Here is a 14,835-nt window from a genome sequence, read left to right as displayed (position 1 = left end):
ACATGCAGTGAATTAGATGCAATGGTGACTTTATAGGTAGATTATAATGATTCAAAGCTTGTAAATTCCCTTCCCTATTGAAGACATAAATTTATTTTAAATAATTACTGTATCTGGAATAAACGAACAAAATTGAAAACAAAATGAAAACAGATACAAAACGCATGAACTCTTTTTATGGAAAGAAATGTGCTATATTCATCTGCAAGTTTATATAGCCATACATTCGGTGTAACAAGTATATTTATATTGTCATTTTATTTTCAGGATGAGTATGGTCTGGTCTTTAGATCCGTATGTGATCACATACAAAGTGCTACAGAAAACATTTATAGCAATCAGTAAAATGGTGGATCCAGAAGTAGCGAACCTTTAATATATTTTAGAATTAATTTCATTAAAAATCCCTCTATTATTGGCATTCAAGGAAACAAAGAAACAGTGTGGGAACATTTGGAAAAAAGCGAGAAATTGACTAAAGTGTTCAATACATGATCACTTACCTTTAACCCCCACCCCTTCCTCCAATATCTTGATGCTACTACTGAAAAAAAAAAACACTGTGAAGAGCACAATTATCAGCAGGCGAGCAAAAAGTTCTTCAGAGATTGTGTAAAAACAACTCAAAGACGTTAGAAAATTTCTTTCCTCCTATCTGCATTTGGGAGACACTCGATCTTTCTCTCTTTGAACAAAAGAATCCCTCAGGATCAAACCTCTCTTCCTACACCTCATGCCCTCATGATTCGCAGAGAGCGCCTTGTATTTTATATGAGACTAAGATTTGAATGCAATTTATTTTAAAATTAATGTTCATATCTTAAAGGAGAAGTTACTGACAGCCCATATTGCGAGTGGTACATGTAAGCCCGATACAACTGACCTTTTTCTTACTATACTGTCCTATGTATGAAAGTCTAAGACAGCATTTCTTGGATCTTCTTGTGTATATATACTAGACATTTGAATAATGGTGCCTTATTTAAGCCATCCGAATTTATCTTCATTTTGATATTTTTGTGTACAGAAAAAATGAGAAAATATTTTCATATCACGACTGATTCATCGTTTCATCCTTTCTTCCAAAGGTCTCAAGTACAGGAACATATCGCATTCTTGACAAATGTTTCTCTTTTTTTTTTCTCCTACGGTCAGATATATTACATAGTGTGAATACTGTGAAGCAGGGGAACTGTATGTTGTTATATATTGATTGTAATATATCACAAAGAAACGGATTTACGGATTATATTATAAGTTTATCAAACGAGTCCTAGTTTATTTCTGTATATTATGCTTTAGTCTAATAAAGATATTGTATACAAGTTGAAGCGTCGGTTCAGTTTCAGTTTAATATTTCTTTCGTATTTTGAATTAAACTATCAGCCCCCCTAAACAGATACAAGTTCTATTTGTAAATTAAAACGCCTTTCAAACTCATATTCATTTTGTAATTGTTCATATTCAAAGTAATATTCATTATATAGTCTTTTAAAAATTAAAATAGCTAGAATTGCGTAATCCCCTCCCCTTCCCCTTTCCTAGAGTTTTCAAGGTGCAAAAAAAATACAAAGAAAGAAAGAATGTGAAATTAAAAAAAACAAAAACAAAAACAAACAAACAAACAAAAACCAAAAATAAATAAATAAAAGAAAAAAAAAAAAAAATACCAACCAACAAAAAAAGAAAAACATAACAAACCAAAAAAAAATCGATATTTATTGTCATGTCTAACAGAAAGTATTGTTAGCAAAGATTATGATTTCTTTTCAAATATAATTATACTATATATAGAATCTGATTTACAGACTCACTTTTATTGACACGGTGTTACATGCAAGATGTTAATATTATTTATGAATAAAAAAAAATAATGTTAATTTTTTTTCTTTAAAATCTTAAATCTCGTTAATATTTCAGCATGCCATCATACATTTAAAAATGTAATTTAATAAATTTAAAGTTCATCGCTGATAAAACTATAATTGACTCATCCTATCTCATCTCTCTCTCTCTCGATCGATCGATCGATCGACCGTCTTTAACTCTTATTAGTTTTTAAGAGAGAAAAAAAAGATTTTTTGTCCGTTCTTTTTTATTCCTACATATACGTCCGTATTGTAACCAATGATTTCAAGATAAAGCGGATTAGAAGCTGATAAAAAAAGTTACAAAAATGGTTCGGATTTAGTTAACTTATTGTTAATTTCTGTATTGGATGTACATGTACCTACCTATATATAGTCCTTGTTGCACCCGGAGGCACATAGGGCAACTATATTGGGTGGATGTATTCCTGTTTTGCACACATCTGATTATTAGGTGTAGAACAATAGGTGTGAAATATGTTTTGATAGCAATTATAGTCTGATCTCTGTCTGGGATTTTCCTGGAATTACCTGTGTTTTACCAATGCATTAAAATATATATTTAAAAGAATAAATTTTGAAAATTTTACTTGTCCAATCCAACTGAAGTTGATAAATCAGACAAATATCCTTATTGCAGCCCCCCCCCCTCCACCTTTTTTTTTTTTATTTTATGAAGATAAAATAAATGAGTTAATGAATATTCAATCTTAATAATAAAAATTAACATGTCCAGTTAGTATCATATGAATGTACATTGCAATTACAGTTTTTGGTTAGTATAAATAATAGGGGCTAGGGGGCTGATGGGGGTAACGTGTTTGCAATCTTTACGTGTGACATTTATAAGGTCTCAGAGGATACTTCAGTCCTCAAAATAGCTAATGATAGTTAGTTGTTTTTTTTTTTAAATTAAAAATGATAACTACATTTTGTAAATTTTCTTTTTTCTTTCTTTCTTTTTATTTATTTATTTATTTATTTATTTATTTATGTGAACGTACACATACATACATCATGATAAAGTACCAAACAACACCTAAATCATAAAAAAAAAAAAAAACACTGTTCAATGTCTTGTTTATTAATTTTAAACTCTAATACACCCCCCCCCCTTTCTATTCCATTACATCGCCACCTTTTTTCTTACTACATCCATAAGTCTATCACTGACAATGTGACAATAGATATCCGAACATTGGAAAGTGCTATATTTATGCTCAAATTAAATGTTTTGTTCTGTCTGAAGAATTGACCGACTCGATCCGTGATTTCCGACTTGTATTTCGGGAAATTAATATTTCTCCGATTTGGGATCTAAACAATACGTTTACCAAGGAAGCCGCGCATGCGTTATCGGAAACCGCGGCATGTACGAGACAGAAAGTAAACAACCGAATTCTAAGGATGTTTTCTGGACAAAGATTGGTAAGTATGTGTTGAATGACAAAAGAATATTTAAATTAATTATGTGGAATTTTCATTTAAGGAATGTGAGAAGCATTTAAAGTTTGACTGACTGCAGACGACATTTTTAAAAGCTTGTCACAACATGCTTCACAGCTCTGGTATTTCTGCATCTATCACTGTCAATATTTTTTGGCACTTTTTATCTCCATTCATTTCCTACGTTAAAACTGAAAGCAAAAGAATATGTATCAATTAAATTAAAATATAGCTAGCTGCATTCGAAGGAGGTTTAATTAAAAAAAAATGTTAAGAATAAACAAATCAGTTTTCACCTGTTCTCTGCATTTTTTTTTTTAAACTGTCTGTTGACACAATGAATTAGGAATGATGTAAAATCTCTTGTTTGACGCTGCAAATTTTACAAAACTGACCACAGTACAATTATACATGAAATGTAATTGTGTTGTTTTCTGGAACGGATAAATGGTTAAAGCAATATAAATCTTCTCGTTTCTAGATAGAATGTTCTATCAATAAAATGATAATGTCCTTATAAGCACCTGGCTTAAGGATAGAATGCATTCTGTGTATTGGCAATGTAGCAAAACAAACATGGGAATATAACTCGAACTCAGTGCATATTCTATTAACAATCCAGAGAGTTCCGAATCAACACGGAATGTAAATTTGAAGCAAGTAAAAACGTTGAGAAAAAATGTTTAATTTGAATATATGGATTAATTTTTGGATGTAAAGTATCCACAGTCTCAAAAAGGTCTGTCATGATTAATTTGACAACGCAATGCAACTTCATTTATTTTCTTCAAAATCATTTCATTGTGATTCTGCAATTTTCTGCTACATTGTGGGTATATGGGAGGCATTCTAACTGTGGTGAGGGCCTTTCCCAACTGGCCAAGACACAGTTAGATTATTCTAACTATTCTCATCTTACATACTTTGTCTATACTTTTGATCAGAGAATATCAGATATCTGTCCAGACCTACTTCTCTGTATAATTTGCATTGTTGTATTTCTAGATCCAAGAAAAAAGAATGGTGAGGACGCTGTTGTTCCAGGTGAGTCCAGACCTTTTTTTCAGGTAGGCCAAAAAAAATTAGCGTGTACTGATATATCTGACCCATATTTATTTACGTCCATGATGCATTTATGTACAGTAAGCTCATCGACAATATTGTGATATCTGTAATTGTTTTCAAAATCAGTGAAGTATTTATTAATAAATATCTTAAATGGCTGGAAATAAATTAATGATTAATTACAAAATGTCACTGGTCATTTATCAGATATGTGTTACATCACTAATTAAATTTATATGATCCCATGTCGATTCCTCTTGATATTCATAACACTTTCAGGATTGCTACTGTGAAAACAGCTTTACAAGGGACAATTCGTAACATTTTCCTCTCTTGTTAATTTTAAAAGGATGATTTAATGATTCAATAAATGATATGAAACAGCAACGAACACAAATTTCTTCTGGAAAAAATAAGTTTTCCGAAAAAAAGTGTAGGGTGGAAAAAAATAGGTTGGGTCAGATAACCGGAAACACGTATATATTTTTTGGCCTTAAAACAATTTATACGCATTCCAAAAGAAAATGTGGAAACTTCCTTGATTAGTCAAAGTGTTAATATTGAAATTGCAACATTTCAAATTGCACAGTACTGAATAGATTTATCGTGATTGATGAGTGAATTGAAATTTTAATTAAATTACAATTTGTACAGTCCTTTTAAAAAAAGACTTGTAGACATTCTAGAAATATTTGAGATAAAAGAATTAAAATCAAAATAAATTTATTGTTTGAATTTTATTGCACATTTAACTTATACATTTTTTATTTAAACTTAGCTACTTTTTTTTCTTTGACATGTGTTTAATGTAAAAGTATTGGCCTATAAAATTAAAATTATATTTGTTACTCCTTTGCAACTGAAAATATGCTTCCACAAAAAAAGATTTTAGTCCTGTGTCAATGACAAAGGCTTAATTGTATGAAGTATCATGTTTCTTGATGTTTTAGGAGTGACTGCACCAGGTAATCGCCGTCCACACAGACCTAAGAAAATGAAGTCGAATCAAGTGAAATCAGGTCGCAAAACCACAGAGGTCAAGGCCACAATACCTGTCAAATCTCCAGTCAAGGTCATGAACTTATCAGCTGATGCCACCACAATAACACAGGATGTAAGTTATATTCTCATATTGACCATGTAATGGTTCATTTAAATTCAGGGGAAAAAATCTTTTCTTTTAATTAATCATATAGGTTTTTTTTTTAACTTTGAAAGAGAAGACTTAATAAATGATTTTTAAAAATGTAGAGACACATGCTATATATTGTAAGGTATTTATAATCCAGCAGGAATATGTTGGAAAGTAAATGCATATGAACTAATTCAGCATGTTAAGAAGAATGTTTTCATTCATGGAGGCCAACTTTGTTGGTTTGCTTCATTTTTACAGAATTTTCATGATTTCAGATGCTGTTGAATTTTTTAGGCAATCATCTTATTAAAGAATGAAAAATATTGCCTAATGATTATAAACTTTTAAATTAGACTATCTTTTCTGATCTCTGCTAATATTTGATGAATATTTGGGATCTGACAAGAATACAATAAAATAAAAGATTTTCTTGTAACTGTGAGCAGTGAAAAATGAAAAATGTCAGGTATATGATGATGTGAATTTTATTTTAGTTAACAGTTGAAAGTCTTCAAGAACAGCCACACAAGCATTTCCGAGGCAATATGAAGAAAGTTTCGCTGAAAGACCTGTGTGCAGATGACAAGAAGCGTGTCGCTAACCTCATAAAGGAACTAGCCAAGTAAGTCAGATTGCCAATTTTAACAATGAACTACTCAATAGGGAGATTGAGCTTATAGTGCAGAAAAACTTTGAAAAAAGGTTAGCTTATGTCGTATGAATTTAGAATACTGTAGATCACTTAATTTTCTGGCCACCTAATTTTTGCGAGATTGTTATTTGTTATGTATAAGCGAGGTAAAATTTTCACAAATTTCGGTCATTGCTCTGTTTAATCTTTGATAATTCCCGAGAAAATAGTTTGTTTTAGCGATAACGTGAATGGGGCTAGATCACCATAACTTCTACCCTGATTCTATAGGCTGACAAATTCTACCCCCTTTGTTTCTTACACTTTGCTACCGATACTATTGGTTGAGTTGAGAGAGATTTATCAAAGATATGAATTCCAATTTATCGGAAATTTTAACAAGTCCAGCAGGGCGTCCATTCATGCAGATCTGTTCGGCCATGGCAAAATTTGTGCGTCTCAGGCGGTCGGGTGCATGCTTATTAGGGCCCCGCAAGGATTTGTGGGTGCCCTATAGTAATCACTCTGTCTGTCTGTCTGTGCGTCTGTCATTCTTTCGTCCACAAGTTTTCTGTTTTTTTCTAATCACTTTTTTTGTAATCGACCAATTAAGTTCAAATTTGGTATGTTGGTTGAAGAGGCAGTAAGACATATTTTGATGCTAAGTTTGGTTCTCTATGTCATCCAGTTTGGAGCTGGGGTGGTGGGGTAGATTCCTTAACTTTACATTAGAATGAATGCCAGGGCAAAGAGAGATAACTGCTGAGAATGTTCCTATTGACTATTGTAAACTATGAAAGCTGCAACTAGTCCCATGGGATTAATTAACTTTCCTCTTGAAGAAAATCCAAAGCATTATCTGTTTCTGTCAAATTGAGATTAATTAACACCTCTGTCTGCAAATGAAGTTTGTTTTGAAGTTAAGGTCAGTTCTGAATGATGTTTACATTCTCTGAAATGTGGATTTAAATAATGTTCATACTTTATTTTGATAAAATACACAATGATTTATGATTTTATTGAATTCTAAAAACAAGATATACATAAAGATATGGGTTTTTTTTAATTTTTTTTTAATTTATTTATTTTATTTATTTATTTATTCTTTTTTGTTGTTGTTGCCGTATGTAAATTCAAGAATACTATTAATTGTAACAGGTAGTCTGATAAAAAACTCATTCTATCATTACTGAAAAAGTTCTTATTGTAAACTTGGAAGAAAAGGATGAGAGAGCAGTACAATTAATCCCCTGGGATTAATTATTTTGTCTGGGGCAGGAAATTTTCCAGGCTTATCTTTATTTGTCACTTTAGGATGAATTAACCTTTGTCTGCAACTGATGTTTGTTTTGAAGTTAAGGTCAAGCCTGGGTGATATTTGCAATCACTGAAGGCTGGCATTTTATAGAACACATGCTTCATTCTTGTTTAAATGAGTTATTATAGATATGATGTTTTTTACTGCCTTATGTAAATACAGGGATACTCTTTACAGGCTGTTGGATATTTAGGAATTATCTTGAAATTTTATAAATACAGTTGTTATTGCATATTCTTCTTCATATATTTTTTAATTTTTGAAAATTCTCATTCTGTAAGCTGCACCCTTATATTTCTACCCCTCGGCGGGGCCCTTGCTGACTGGTCAGTTTTTAGTTTCAAACACTGGTATAGGGGTGCATGACAGGGGATAGTTAAGGGGATTGCACACTGCAGCATACAGAACAAATGAGCCCTAACTACAATATTCCCAGATTTTGAATGTGTAAAACTGGTGACCAACCCATACCAAGAAAATCTACATTTGAAGTGCATGACCTAAAATCCTTCATTTCTTATGTTTGATGTTGTAGGATGGGGGATGAGAAGGAGGCGGTACTGGGACAGCTACAGACAGAGAGGAGAGAGTACGAGAAACAGGTGCTACAAATGGTCAACCAACAGGAACAGATTCTACAGGAGAGAGAGGGTATCCTTTACGCAGGAAGAGAGGGGGTGTGACAGAAAGAGGGGAAGGGTCAGGAAATGTCTCAAAAATGGGGGAGGGGATAGACATGGGAGGGATAAAATTTCACTGAGAGGGGTAATAGGTTGGGAATACGGTAAGAATGGATTGGTGGTGGTGAGAAAATTTCAGGTACAGTCATCAAGAACTGTATTATTTTATTTCAATACATTTAACATTTGGATGGGGAAGATTAGCGAGAAGAAGAACTGACAATACAAACTTAACAACTTTATAACAGATATCCAGAGTAAGCTGTTCCAATGTCAGGAGTTGCTGAGTAGATACAAGGATCAGCTTCTGGAGAGAGAGGAACAACTTAACACATCTATTACAGAGATCGTCTATAAAAAGGTACAATACTTGTCAACATAAAGAGGGAATGCCATTGTATTTTGAAGGCTTTTAAAAACAAAAAGAATCTTTCCACTTAAGCATATTGCCGTGGCCCCTTTTTCGGACCCTTCTAACATCATCTAATTAACTCAAATCTTAATTATTTTACACCTTACCCATATTTTGTTATCTGTGTGGTACATTACTTGCGAAAATTTACATTGAAAACGGCGATTTAGTTTTATTAAAGGTAATTAAAAATGCCCACTAGTGTGTGTTAATTCCGGAATGTTGCGCTTGTCCGAGCAGGGTTTTAATTGTGTCTCATTAATATTCAGAGTAGGCGGGGCATTTCTTCGATCGATTGAAAACATGTAATAGCCTGGCTTCTGGGAACTACTCAGCATGATATAATAAAAAAAAGTATACACAAAAGTAAACACAAAGAGCATGTTTAAACTTCTCAAGAATTAAGCCAGTTTTTTTTTTTGTTTTTTTTTTTGAAAGAGGGGTGCGGGAGAGGATCTTGAAGATGTACATGTATTCCCTCCCTAAATCCAGATTCTTTCCCAATTTTTGGTAGGTTCTGGTAGATCCTTGAAGTCGTTTAGTAAATAAACAAAATCTAGCAGCTTACTTAAAAAACAACAGGTGAATGACAGGTTACTTTTGTTCCAAAAATATTTTTTATTTTAAATAGGTTAAGTTGCGATCGCAATTTAAGAAAGGTACATGGCGTATACATGGAAAATCAACACTAAATAATCCAGACCTACTTGTACATGTAAACATGTTAATGAAAAAAAATAATATAAAAGAAAAACAACTTCTTCTGTATTTTCAAAAAGATTAGTGCCGTATCGAAATTTTAAAATAATAATACTCTCTCTCTCTCTCTCCGTACTTAAGCACAGTAAATACTGGTGTACGGATAACAAAACAAAACATTTTTTTGTGATGCTGTAGTGATATTTAATCACTAAAACAATTTTATTAATTGTATGCGTGCTTGTTTGTTTTGTATTGTTATTTTTTTTTGTCCAAGTAAGCTTTCCAGTGTTAAACAATCTATACGTACGTCTACCCCGTGTATCTATATTTTTACAATCAAAAACATTTTGAGGAATGATGCTATTGCTAAGATGTAGACTATGTCTTGGAAACTCATTGAGCCCCCAAGCGAACCCCTAAATCCAAGGACTAAAACTAAAATATCATTACATTTTGCCCGATTTAAAATTCCATTACCCTCATTTGTCAAATACTAGTTAAGAATGGTAGCATCATTATTTTTTCTGTCTTCAAATGTGGACCTAATACCTGAACAATATTAATTTCCATTAGATGCCACTATTATCATCGCTTCATGGCCGTAGGAACCGGGGGGTCACGGAGCCCCCCCCCCCCCTTCGATAATTTTGCCGATATATAGAACACTATAGAAAACATAGCTACCATACACTTGTGCCCCTTCAATAATTACGTCAGATACCCCCCCCCCCCCTTTTTTTTTTGCTTGTCAAGGAATTTTTGGTAGTTGATAATTTATGCCCCCTTTGTATATATTGAACTCTTTTGAAATCAATACAGATGTATGTTTTATTTTAAAGAATATTTTGTTAAGAAAAGTAAACAGAATTTAGTAGAAGGGTCAGCCTATTTTAGCCCTCTCCCTACATCAAGGTCAACGTAAATCCATAATTGATATAAAATAAATAAAGCAAAAATGTAGAAAATGTACCAAAAAGAAGGGGTGGGGAGAACAATAAAAAAAATACTAGTAAGCAAAATTACAGAGAAAAATAAGCAAAATTACAGAAAAAATACCGGTTTGGAAATATTCAAAAATGTAAAATTTACTTACAAAATAATGAATATTTTAGCAAAATTTGGCACTATTAAAAATACTGGGCAGAAAAAAATAATTTGATGTTGATCAATTGAAAATGTAACGGTCTGAATTGCTAATCGGAGCTAAAGCCACCTGCTTTATTGATTTTTTTTAGTATTCACAATGTTACCCGAGTCTACAAATCACGTGATAAATTGGAACATTTAACAGGTCATAATGAGGTCAATAACATGTAAATACCCGTGAATAGTGAAGGAACGGTCGGTGTTTTGTACCCTTTTTCAAAAAGTTTACCCCGAGCGCAGGCTTGCCCAAAATTCTCCTTTAAATATGACGAATTTCCAACAGTTATACACCTTCTGTCCTTTTGAGAAATTTGGGCAAGAATGCGCTCACCATGTATTACAGCTTTAAAAATTGGAATAACTTTGAATATTAATGGAAATTCATGAATTGCAGTGACCCCTCTTACAAAACACACCTTCGTTCTTTATTTTTATGGACTTTTAATTCCTGTAATTTCGCAAAGTTGCGATTTAGACATAGAAGAATCGCATTATTCATCTCATGGGGCTATTTTCTATACTTTATTTTTGGGCAATTTACCGGGGGCCACGTTTTGTACACTAAGTGCAATCATTCTTTCCATTCACAGTTAAAAAAAAAGAAATCTATTCTTGCCGTTTTGAGGAAGTCAGCCACTTAAATTAACTGATAATTTTTTGAAATTTTAAGAATTATGTGCAATATAATGAAGTCAAAGTTTGAGTAGGAGTTTAATATACTTTACAGGAATCCCAGCGCAGAGGAACTGCTGACGAAGAAGAGGATTATGAACATTATAGAAGACAGAGTCATAAACAGAGAGGAAATAAAGAAAACATAGAAAAAGGAAGGAACGAACTCCATCAGAAGTACATTGAAGTAGAAACAACCAAGGACCGCCTCCGTCGACCTTTCACCTCTATGATTGATAAGGAAATAGCTAAAAGGAAACAAAATGAAGATGGAGGACTCAGTACCATTGTGGCTTCAGAGTCCTCCACAACAACTCCACCCAGGCATCAAGGGGGAAGGATTGATTATAGTGACCGGATACCAGTCATACAAGCTTTTCGGGAACCAGTTATGTCTAGTACACAGAAGAGTGCTGATATTAGAGCTTATGTTGAGGAGGATTCACCAAGAGATGAGTTTCAGCGTCTGGAGCCCGATATGAGTCCAAGGTCATCCAGAGCCTCATTTCCATCTGGCTCTCCAAAAGGTCAAAGGTCATCCTCGCCTATAAGTCAGTCTGGGAAATCAAATAAGGTGGGATTTAAGGAAAAACTTACTGTAGATAATGATGAATTACAGAAACATTCTCCACAGCTTGGATCTGGAAACAAGGAGTTTCTTCAAAAGTATAAGAAACTTAGTTCAACTGAACGCAAGCATGAACTCTTGAAACAGCGGGAAGCTTTACTTGAAGAACAGAAGAGACTCAGGAAGGTGTTAATGGAGCAAGAGGCACAGCTAAAGAGAAAGCAGGATATCATAGAGAAACGTCGCTCAACTCAGCAAGCCAGAATGGATTATCTGGAGAAAAATGGGGAATTCCCTGACAAAGATGACAATGAAGGGAGTGTGTTTAATGTGCCTGACAGTGGAAGTGTGTGTGAAGGTCGTGTTGATAAACTTAACCTTGATAGGTGTTTGAGTGAGGAAGACATTTTTAACCTTGAGGATAAAGAAGAAATACGTAGAGAAGCTGCAAACAAAGGTCAGAAATGAAAACAAATATATCTGCATGCATTTCAAGAATTTTCAATGTGTTGTTGTCATATTTAGAAATACAGTTGAACTTTGGTATTTCGAACATAACGTGGATATGTCAAAGTGATTGGGAAATCTCATTCACTTATTCTTGAAGTATTTTACCCTCAATATCTTGAATTGTTGGATATTTTGAAGTTTTTTTTCATCATCATTAAGTTCGGGACAAGGTTCTACTGTAAATATCTGCATGCATTTTTCAGGAATGTGCCAATGTCACATTTAGAAATGCATGATTTGGCTACAAACATAATACATAAAAATTACTTGTAGTAAAGTTGGATATTTATTACCACTGTACATTTACAAAAAATTATCTCTCTTCTAGGTGCTTCAACTGATTTTCCCTTAAGAGAACCCACTGCAATCTCAAAAATTCAGGAAATTAAAACACTTGGTCCAAAAAATTATCCTAAGTCAAACACACAAGAGAAATACACTAGAGCTACTTCACCGCTAAAGCTTGAAAGTGAAGATACTGGATCCACACCTTCTACTCCGAGGCTGATCGATGCTGCCACCAGTTATTCCAGAAGATTGGATCATTCCATAGAGAGGGTGGCAGAGGATCCTGTTACCACCCCTACCAGGAGAATGGATGCTGCTACGAGCTACTCTTGTAGAAGTCCTCGGTAATTTTATCATTTTATATTCAAAGTCAGTTATTTTTATGATGTGTCCAATTCACATTTTCATGATTTTTTTAATCCCTGATGTTTCTGTTCTCCTTCACAGTCATCCCTGCTAGATTTATTCTATAAGTCACCATTGTTAAAACTTTTAGTTTGACTCTTGTATTGTTTTATCTCTTGAAAAATGAAATGTCTATAATAAAGATTTTAATTATAAAGCAAAAATCAAAGATTTTTCTTTCTTTCCAGCTCTCCTGTACCAAATGAAGATTTCATAGATTTACCAAGACAGAATAATCTTCCCTTACAGACAAACCGCCAAAGGGCGTGTAAGACGTCTAGTCCAAGATTACCCTCAACACCAGGGTAAAGATTTATAACTTTAAAGTATTTCAGTTTTTATTTTCTTTAAATTTTGACTACCTTCCTTTGACTAAGTTTGTTTGAAACTTTCCTGTCTTACTAGAGTAGGGATGTCAAACATTTCTTTGTTGAAATAATGTTGTAGACATCCTTATGTGTGTACAATGTAAATGTTGAAGGATCTTTACTTATCTGTAGTGTGTTTTAACAAAAGATTCTTTAAAAAAATAATGTATGATACTACACAGATATAGAAAACACTCTTGTAATGAATTCACACTTGCAGTGAAGTGATTTTCATTCCCCATGGTTCTAAAATGTAGACGGATATATCAAATTATGTTTATAATGAGTCAAAGTTGTTCTTCCCTGGAACTTCACTCTAAGCCTGTTTTACTGTATGTCTCTGCATATCTAAACGTTCAAAGATAATTTAAATAAACATTGCTGTTGTCTGTTCTTATGTCACTTCTTGGTTATAGTAAAAGTGTGTCTTTTATGATTTTTTAAAGGAAATTATTAACAATTTTCATTTTCTTTTTTATTCAGAGAGAAGACATTATCAGTTGTAGAAATAGTCAATTCCTTAGAAGAAGAATCTCCGGCCCACCCCTCACATCTCATTAGATCCTCCATTCAAAGGGACATCACTCCTACCACGACCAAATCTATCCCTGTGGGGGGAACAGCAAAGATTTTATCAACTGGAGGCATGAGGCTCCCTAAGAATGCCCCCTTTGGGGCCCCGCCTGTTAAAGACCAGTTTTGTGAGGAGTTGGCAGAGGAAACAGCAGAAGAGAGTTCTCTTTTAGAGGACATTTTCTTCTTGTGAATTGTTTCATTCATTTAGCAGAAAAAAACTTTATGTGATATTATGATGTAGATTAATATTTATTTTCTTTACTAGCTGATATTTAATTGGAAAGTCAAGGATTGAAATTGGGGTATTTAGTGTACATAAGTAAATGCACAATTCTTTGCATTTTAATTCTTTTTTTTTTTTATGCAGTAGTTATGTAAAAAAAAATTTTGGTTGTTGCTGAGATACACAGGAAATCTGTCAAATTTAATTGAAGCATTAAAAAACCCACTCTCCATTTTGTTACTTTCAGTAATGTTTTGACATTTAATATTTAGTGAATTGTTGATAGATACATGTACATGATGTATAAACTGATTTGTACACTGTGAATTACTTCTTATTATGAAATATCTATTTTTGCAAAATTGTTTGAGACAGTCTGCTCAAGAAAAATACATTTTTGGATATTATGTATCAGGGGTGTGCAATTACAAAAATTAGTTACTAGCCCGTCGGGCTAGTGGCAGTAACAAAGTTACTAGCCTGAGGTTGCCAGTCACTAGCCCATTAACTACCGAAAACAATACATGTATAAGTATAACAAAAAGGTTAAAAAAAAAACCATTTAAGTTGAAATAAATAAAACAAATAATGGTTTGCGCTTTGTTATTGTCAGGTACTTCTCGCTATTTTTATCGACTATAATTGTCACTGAAACGACTGGCGATAGCAACACACAAAACATATAAGTTAAAACGAATCAAAGATTATGATTTTACAACAAAGTTAATTCGTACATCAATTCAGTCGACGTAAATATACTTATTCTTTCATTTTAGATTTACTAGCCCGATGGGCTAACGCAGTATAGATTTATGATAGCCC

At 33.2% G+C, this 14,835-nt stretch overlaps 2 protein-coding genes across 3 annotated transcripts in view; both read left to right on the top strand.

Annotated features, from left to right (window-relative positions):
- LOC133203182 (receptor-type tyrosine-protein phosphatase epsilon-like) overlaps positions 1–454 on the top strand; it is a 73,286-nt gene extending 72,832 nt beyond the window's left edge. Inside the window, exon 26 of the mRNA XM_061339021.1 lies at positions 268–454. Coding sequence (XP_061195005.1) covers positions 268–345 — 78 coding nt within the window. The 3' untranslated portion in view covers positions 346–454. The remainder of the gene's footprint in view (positions 1–267) is intronic.
- A 2,770-nt stretch (positions 455–3,224) lies between these two features.
- Positions 3,225–14,340, top strand: LOC133203183 (protein hinderin-like). Of its 2 annotated transcripts, none has more exons than XM_061339023.1 (10): positions 3,225–3,296; positions 4,320–4,358; positions 5,330–5,493; positions 6,009–6,136; positions 7,999–8,114; positions 8,392–8,504; positions 11,140–12,100; positions 12,482–12,785; positions 13,035–13,151; positions 13,698–14,340. In XM_061339023.1, exons 1-10 carry the CDS (start codon positions 3,239–3,241, stop codon positions 13,978–13,980), a joined length of 2,283 nt encoding a protein of 760 aa, XP_061195007.1. In that variant the 5' UTR covers positions 3,225–3,238; the 3' UTR covers positions 13,981–14,340. The 2 variants fall into 2 exon arrangements, with proteins under 2 accessions (XP_061195007.1, XP_061195006.1); XM_061339022.1 differs by having other exon boundaries at positions 11,131–12,100.
- The last annotated feature ends 495 nt before the right edge of the window (positions 14,341–14,835 follow it).

This window comes from Saccostrea echinata, unplaced genomic scaffold (genome assembly GCF_033153115.1).
Source record: "Saccostrea echinata isolate AGI-Se365-2 ecotype Australia unplaced genomic scaffold, CSIRO_AGI_Sech_v1 ptg000048l, whole genome shotgun sequence".
NCBI classification, from domain to species: Eukaryota; Metazoa; Mollusca; class Bivalvia; order Ostreida; family Ostreidae; genus Saccostrea; species Saccostrea echinata.
This window is presented reverse-complemented; position numbering and strand designations above follow the sequence as displayed.